We start from the raw sequence: 7,876 nt of genomic DNA, 5'->3' as shown, positions 1-7,876 counted from the left end.
CCAGGACTGGGAAATCTGCCTCTACAATAAGAGATTATACCACATTAGTCTGGGATGAGATTTAGGATTAAGTTAAGCAATCGATAAATTTAGGAAACAATGAAGATACACAATTGTACCCAAATGTGAATTTACAAATTTTTATTTTTTTTTACTTAAGTTTTTTTTTGTTTACCAGAATAAATGATCATTTAAAAAACCTATACAAATAAAATGAAAACATTTTGATGTATTTTATTCCAGATTAATACATTAATGCCCTCTGTAATGTATTTTTAACATCAAGACCTAATTGAGATCATACTATATAGTTTCATCTTTTTTCCAATCAATTATTATATCCTAAGAATTTCCAAATTTCCTAAAAATTTTTCACAAATATAATTTTTGATGGCTATGAAACCTTACATCCTGGATGTACCATAACATTAAAAAATCCTCCTGTTTGATGTTTAAGTCATTTGGTATCACAAATAATGGTGAGACAAGCATCTCTATTCATAAAACTTTGCCTCTACTCACACTGCTCTCAGCGTATATGAGAACTTCAATATACTTGAATATATTTAACTGCAATACGTGAAAAGTTCCATTTTGTTTTAACTTGCCCTTATGTTTCCCCATATTTTTATCTTATATTAGCTGCACATGTCACAAATCTCCTTTGGAGGAAGGAGTGCTTATTTGGAGATGTACTTCTGACATTACTTCACAGGTAAGCCTGGTAGGATGATTTGAAGTCCTGGAGTATGCTGGAATAATGAAAGAGTGGGGAGAAGAGGAAGACAGAAAGTGACAGGGGATAAGAGGGGAAAATGGGATATGAGATGAGAAAGCCAGAGTGAAGCAAAGGGAAGATGGCATCTCCTCTTAAAGCCCCTCGAGCCATCTAAGTCGCCACACAGGCATCCAAGTGTGGTTTCAGCTTCTAAACAGAGTATTGTCAAAGAAGTCCAGACCCTATCGAAACACAAGGCATTCTGATTATCGTACGGTGGGCACAGAAAGAGCAGGGACTTTGGATTAATAACTGGGGGAGTGGGAAAGCTATAGGTTTGTGTGGGAGGGAACAGGGGTCATAACAGGCCGGGAGAAAGGCCTGAGTTTTCCTTGGGATCTGCTTTGTGGGTGAGGGGGAGGAACCATGAGGGGATGAGCAACTTCAGGCCGTGGCAGCTCCGGCCAGTCTCCTTGCCTGGCCTTGTCCTGGTTCTGCTGGTCAGAGTAGCGGGACCCCGTTTAAATATCTGGGCGCAAGCTCAGTCGTGCTCTGGTTCCCTCCAGCCTTCCTTCCCCAGGGGCTTCTGGCCCCAGCCCTGTCTCAGGCACCATGGCTGGTCAGAAGACAGTGCCCAACTGGTTAGTGGCAAAACTCATCCGGCTTAGTTTTCTGTCTCTGACAGACTCAGGAAGCTTCTGTAGAAGAGAATGAGGGACTGTTTCCCGCTCTCTCCACATAAGCTGCCCCAAGGTGGGCAGGGGGCTGGGAGCACAGTGAGCTGCTCTTCTCAAACGCCTAGAATGGCCCGGATGTGAACGCAGGAACAAGAGCACACAAACACCAGGGAAGACACAGACTCAGAAATATGACGCCTAATAGCGTTAGGTTTATTTTGTGGGAAGCAGAGTCTGGGGCTCTCGAAAGGCACTCGTGAGGCACAGAAGTAACAGCAGCCGTGAGACTGATGGTAGATGGTGAACTGCAGAGCCCCTCGCTGGCATCCCCCAGGGCCAGGGAGGAACCTCTATCAGACAGGAAACCAGAGTCCCAGGGCCCCACGGTAGAGAAGGGGTAGGGAGATAGTCTGCTTTTTTATACCAATAATCCTGCTGCTTCTGGGCTTCCTTAAAGTCTGGCAGTTACAGCTGGAGGCACAGGGCCCATCCACTTCTCTCCTGGATGGAGAAAATCATGCCAGAGGTTGGCCGCACAAGCCCCTGGGGCTTCTCTAGGACGAGCTCCGCCTGGCTTCAAGGTACAGAGGCTTCCTTCTCTCCTGTGGGAGAAGGTGGCCCCCTCCCCATTCTACCTCAGGCACACCTGTGTCTGTATGAGGCTCCATTACTGGAAGGGCCTAGAACGTTCTTGTTTTTGCTCTGAATCCATCCTTCTGGGCAACTGCTATCACGCAGGGGTGGGGTCAAGGGCAGCTCAGCATGAACCTGTAACTTACCCAGAAGATGTGCCAGCAACTCCATCCGATCAGAGCCAAACAGCATGTAGGTTTCATCATCCAGGTGGGCCACAGTGACAGGCAGCCCAAAGGCCTGGAGAAAGCAGTCAGCGTGCAGGAAGGAGGGTGATGGAGCAGGTGGTTATTGGGCTGCCGTTGCAGGCTGCACGTCAATACTGGTCTGAGGTCACAGACACAAAGCAGCCAGAGGTGTCCGATAAGAGGCTCCGGGTCTCTGGGGAGAGTTTTGTGTCTCCTCTCTCACCATCTAGCTCCCTCCCTTCCTTTCCTGGGGTCCAGGGAAAGGAAGGGAGAGGGTGAGGGTGGTCTGGGAGAGCCAGGAGGGCTCATGGTTGGTGAGCAGCTTTTGGACAGGAGCATGGGGACCTAGCCGAGAGCCTCGCCCTGTCTCAGCACTGGGGCTGGGGACATACAGAGTTGCTCACCCCATATTTGCAGGCTGCCTCAGTGGTCTCCTTGAGCTGGTTCTTCACCTGTGGTGTTGAGACCCTTTCCAGAAGTTCCCGGGCTCGTCCCGTGGACATGCCAGCCTTCTCTGCAGCCTGAAGGGATGGGGTAGGGAACACAACTGTGTCTGCATTAGTGGGGGAGGGGAATCTCAGGAAAAAACTGTTTTTTTAATTTTCTGTCCCCACGTTATCCTGGCAATGCCTTTACCCACCCATGAGTGGAGGTCTATCCTTGCCAACAGGGGCTGTTTTTCCCTTCAAAATCATGAGATGGGTGGAAAGAGATGGTGGCAGAGGCATAGTTGCAGAAATGTAATGCCAGAGGGCATCTTAGAGACCAGCTTCCCAACCACTTTGTCAACAGATGAGGAGCCTGAAGTCCAGAAACGGTACATGTCTTGGTCAGTGTTGAAGAGCTTGTTAGTAGCAGAGCCAATGCTAGAATCTGAGTCCCCTGACAGTAAGTCTGGGGCTCATGCCTTCCTACTTCTTAGAACTCCTGAATCAAGGGCTGGGCTCTAATTCCTATAGAATTTCCTGCGGACTCTGGACAAGGCACACGGCTACAGCTATGAGTGTCTGGCTTCAAGAGAACGTTGAAGGCTTCAGTTTGGGGTTTGCTGGGATTGGTGGCTCTTCACTTTGGCTACACATATGAGAATCTCCTGGGGGAGCTTTTGAAAATCCCAGTTTGCATGTCATCCCTGAGAACAATTACATCGGAATTTCTGGGCGGTGGTGCCCAGGTGATTTTAATATACAGCCAGGGTTGACAACCACTGTGATCTGACCTCCACGACCTGGACTGGGAAATGCAAAGTCATCCATGACGTTGTCTTTGACCACATGAGGAAATTGTGTTCTGACCAAGGGTTCAATAATAGGGCAGTGGTTAAGTAAACAAATCCACTGAATGGAATGCTATGTGGAAACTAACAATTATACTCTCCAAGAGTGTTAAGTGGCATGGAAAATGACTGTTAAATATTAAGTGAAAAAGCAAGCCTATGCATAGACTTTGCAAGAATAAAAACATGAAGGATATATCGAGCATGCTTTGTATGTTTAACTGTTTTGTGACTTGTCGTTTTATCTATTACATTTGAATATGCCTCAACTGTCTTTTGTAAACTTAAGGAAAAAAAAATATGGTGTTGAATTTTCCGATTTAATCCTGCAGAAACACTTACTTTTTATAGCCCTATCTATGGCTGGCACACATTTTAACGTTTTGAGCTATTTCCATTTTTCTCACTCAGGCTTCTGCGTAATTTTGGCTTGAGTCAGTTATCTCTCTTTGTCTTTTTAAAGCCTGTTTCTAAAGGCTCCTGGATGTGATGGTGAGGTCTGTGTTGGGAGTCTTTGGGGCCAAGACTTGCCAGTACTTCACATCTGCAGGTGCCAACATTTAACACCTCTCTCCCACTGACTTCTTGCATCAAATACGTGCTGCCCATGTACAATGTTGCACTTCCTCTTTCAACCATGGGATAGTCTTTCGCGAGCCCTCTTAGTTCCAACCCTTTAGTAATTTGGCCTATCAAAGGTCCTTTATCCCCAACTATGACCGCTTCCACCCAGTAAGAAAACGATGTCCTCTTTGCCCCTGGATGTCAACTGTCCTCAGACTCCCCACGGGAGGAGTGGGGACACTCACGGCCAGGATGCTCTGGGGCTCTGTGATGTCTTCGTCCTGGAAAAAAGAGGACACTCAGTATGAGGGGGTGGCGAGGTGAGGGGCGTGATGGAGGACACTAGGTCAGTGAACGATGGGGAAGGCAGGACCTGGACTGAACCTAGGGCAGGGTCATCAAATCATCCAGGGTCTCCCTGCAGGTGGGTTCCCAGAGCCCCGCCCTCACCCGAGACCAGATGCGCATCCACAGTTCCCTGGACACTTTCTCCAGCAACTCCGGGTGCTCCAGTTTCACGACGGTGAGGAAGCGCATGGCTGTCAAACTTCCTGTGGGGCGGAGGCACTCAGAGGTAGGGCTCCTCTAGCTTGTTTCCCCATGGAAGACCAGCTCTTTCCTGCTTCTGACACCCCCCAGTGCTCCAACGCCCTCAGGCTCCCACCCAAGTTTCTGATAACCCGTTTGTCCTGCTCTCCCTCCCCTGACATCCTCAAACCTTCTGCTCCCTGAACTCTGATTCTGAGTTTTCCCAAGGCTTGTTTCACTTAATGGAATCACCCGAACCCCTCCTTTCTGGCCCTGCAATCTCCAAATCCACTCCTCTCTACTTGAGGCCCCATCTATATCCCACTCTCTTCACCTTTTTCAAAGATCACATAGAAGAAATCCTTGGGTAAGTGGATGGGAACCTGGAGATGCTGTCCCAGGAGCCTAACGTCATTTTTCAGGTATAAGCCTTTGCGGGGAAGCAAAGCTGGCGGCTGGTTTCCTGCAAGTGGAAAGCTGGGCTCACTGGTGAGGGACGACCTAAGGGTCCCAGGACTGGGGGACCCCTACCGGGGTTTCAGGCAGAGGGAATGTTACTAGCTGCTGCCACCAATATGAAGACCCAGTGGAGGGCCACTCCCCTGGGCCTTTGCAATCAGTCTTCCCTCAAATCCCTGCCGAAAACGCTGCTGCCTTCATACCGCTGTCTTTCATGATCCCTGCAATTAAGGTCGGGCGCAGCTGCAGGCTGACGTTCCAGATGTTCTTATACCGGCACAGGACCTGCAGGGCGGGGGCGAAGATAAGAGAGTGAAAACGGCTGAGGGAGGGAAGGGTGCTTCACGGCAGTCATCAGCCAGAAGCTATAGGCGCAGACAAGGGGTTATGAGGACGTCCTAAATTGTTTGGTTTGAAAGGGCAAAACTCTCTCCACTGCTAGAAATCGACCCCACGACCTTTGCTCCTGTGGGCAGTTTTTAATCTGTTCTTCACTCCCCCCCACCCCACCACCAAACAGAAATCGGAGGGCTACGAAGAGGGCTTATATCCTTATTCTCTAAAGTTGATCATCTTCTTAACCACTGGGGGAAGACCCTGCCTTAGGCTATAAGGGTTCGACCTGGAGCCAGTGATCGTATCCGGTTTACCAACAAAGTGACCTTCAGCCTGGCTCTCTAACTGCTTGTCCTAAACCGCGTCGGGCAGCGCCAGGAATTTCACGAGATTGCGGTCCCTACGCCCTTCGCTCGCCCTTCCCTCTGCCCTCGTCCTCCAAGCCCCGGCTGAAGCGGCTCCCCCGGCGTCACCTCGAAGGCCAGCCAGGAATAGGGGGACAGCACATCGTAGAAGAGCTCGAGAATCCGCGGCAGCGGCCCCATGGTGCGCCTGGGCGCAGTCGAAGCCAGCGCGGCCCCGGAAGCGCGCCGGCGGGTACTTCCTTCCTCCTGCGCCCGGCGGCCCCGCCCCGCCCCGCCGCCCGGCGGCCCCGCCGCCCCGCCGCCCCGCCGCCCGGCGGCCCCGCCCCGCCCCGGCCGCGCAGCCTCGCAGGGGAAACCCGCCCCCGGGACAGAGTCAGGTGGTTGGTCGGAGTGTGGGGGGCTACCTGAGGGCGGCCGCGGAGGGCGAGGGTGAGGGGCGTCCCCCGGGGAGCTCGCCGCTGTGGTGACCCGCCCACCTCGTGGTCACCGCCCTGCCCTGGGGTGGAGTGTGGGGCAGAGGGGCGTGGTTTGAGATGCCCTTGCCTCTTGCTTAGCTGTGCACCTCTGGCAAGCCTGTTGACCTCTCTGAACCACAATATCCTCGTCCCTCGTAAAAATAGGCATAAAAATACGGGATACATAATGATAACCCTACCTATAGACTTGTGAGGAGTGAAAGAGTTCCTGTTCACGTTAGATATTAGTGTTGGTTGGTAGTTACAAGATCTTTCTGGGACGGGCATAGTAAGAAGTGCCCCAATGATACTTTTGTTTGTTTTGTTTTTAATTTCTCAAGAGTTTAGGACGATGTCTGGAATATATTTGCTAATCAATACATATTGTGAGTGAGTGAAGGAAAGGAGACCTTACTGCACCGATAATTGGAGGGATAATGGGAATGGTCGGCCCTACTTTTACCGGTAAGTATGTCACGTTGTCTTATACTGGGATTACATTTAATGCAAAGAAGCAGAACTTTCTAAGTTCCATTTAATTTTATTAAAATTATTTTTAGTATTACTACTTTTATGAATTTTAAAACATAATAAACCTTCCACTTCTCATTTGTGCGCATTGGAAAAACAACCCTAGGCCTTCAGAGTACAAGGACACAGTGGAAACCTTTACATAGAGTAAAACAAAGAAAATGGAAGGAGAAATGAGGTTATCTTCACTCACTTTCACATTAAACTAATTGCTTGATGATCACTGAAACTGAAAAAAATTATACTTTGTTTTCCTCCAATAATACTGATATTAATTTAAAAGTATCCAAGAGCTAATTTAGCCCGGTAATAAGATTTTATTTTGAAAATACCTTTATATTTGGAAATAATTTTAGACTTACAGAAGAGCTGTAAAGGTAGTACAAAGAGTTTCTGCATATCCTTCAACCAGCTTCCCCTAATGTGAACATTTTACATAACCATGGTATAACGCCAAAACTGAGAAATTAACACTTAAAAATTAACTAGATTACAGGCTTCATACTGCACCCGTCTTTCCACTAATGACTTTTTCTGCTCCAGGAACCAGTTCAGGGTACCCCACAGCATTTAGATGTCGGGTCTCTTTAGTCTCCTCTCTTTTTTTTTTCCCCAAGTTTTTATTTATTTATTTATTTTTGGCTGCTTTGGGTCTTCGTTGCTACACACGGGCTTTGTCTAGTTGCAGCAAGCGGGGGCTCCTCTTCCTGCGGTGTGTGGGCTTCTCATTGCAGTGGCTTCTCTTGTTGAGGAGCATGGGCTCTTAGGGGCGTGGGCTTCAGTAGTTGTGGCTCACGGGCTTCAGTAGTTGTGGCTCGCGGGCTCTAGAGTGCAGGCTCAGTAGCTGTGGCGCACGGGCTTAGTTGCTCCTCGGCATGTGGGATCTTCCCGGACCAGTGATCGAACCCATGTCCCTGCACTGGCAGGTGGATTCTTAACCACTGAGCCACCAGTCCTCTTATCTATGAAAGTGTTTTGGCTTTTTCTTGTGTTTTCTGATCTTGACACTTTTGAAAAGTATTGGGCAAGTATTTTGTAGAGTGTCCCTCAATTTGGCTTTGGTGTTTTCTCGTGCCAAGGCTGGGGTTATGGATTTGGGGGGAGTATACCACGGAGGTGAAGTACTCTTCTCCTGCACTCGAGTCA

General features: G+C 49.0%; 1 protein-coding gene across 2 annotated transcripts; it reads right to left on the bottom strand.

The window, feature by feature from the left end:
- Window positions 1-1,578: 1,578 nt before the first annotated feature.
- On the bottom strand, window positions 1,579-6,004 carry GSTK1 (glutathione S-transferase kappa 1). Of its 2 annotated transcripts, XM_060108670.1 has the most exons (8): window positions 5,853-6,004; window positions 5,247-5,328; window positions 4,919-5,047; window positions 4,507-4,607; window positions 4,302-4,337; window positions 2,621-2,737; window positions 2,175-2,268; window positions 1,579-1,896 (listed from the first exon to the last, which is right to left on the bottom strand). In XM_060108670.1, exons 1-8 carry the CDS (start codon window positions 5,922-5,924, stop codon window positions 1,847-1,849), a joined length of 681 nt encoding a protein of 226 aa, XP_059964653.1. In that variant the 5' UTR covers window positions 5,925-6,004; the 3' UTR covers window positions 1,579-1,846. The 2 variants fall into 2 exon arrangements, with proteins under 2 accessions (XP_059964653.1, XP_059964654.1); XM_060108671.1 differs by lacking the exons at window positions 1,579-1,896; window positions 2,175-2,268 and adding an exon at window positions 2,275-2,409.
- Window positions 6,005-7,876: the final 1,872 nt, after the last annotated feature.

Source organism: Mesoplodon densirostris, chromosome 9 (assembly GCF_025265405.1).
Source record: "Mesoplodon densirostris isolate mMesDen1 chromosome 9, mMesDen1 primary haplotype, whole genome shotgun sequence".
Classification (NCBI taxonomy): Eukaryota; Metazoa; Chordata; class Mammalia; order Artiodactyla; family Ziphiidae; genus Mesoplodon; species Mesoplodon densirostris.
Note: the sequence above shows the minus strand (reverse complement) of the source record. Positions and strands in the feature narration are given on the sequence as shown.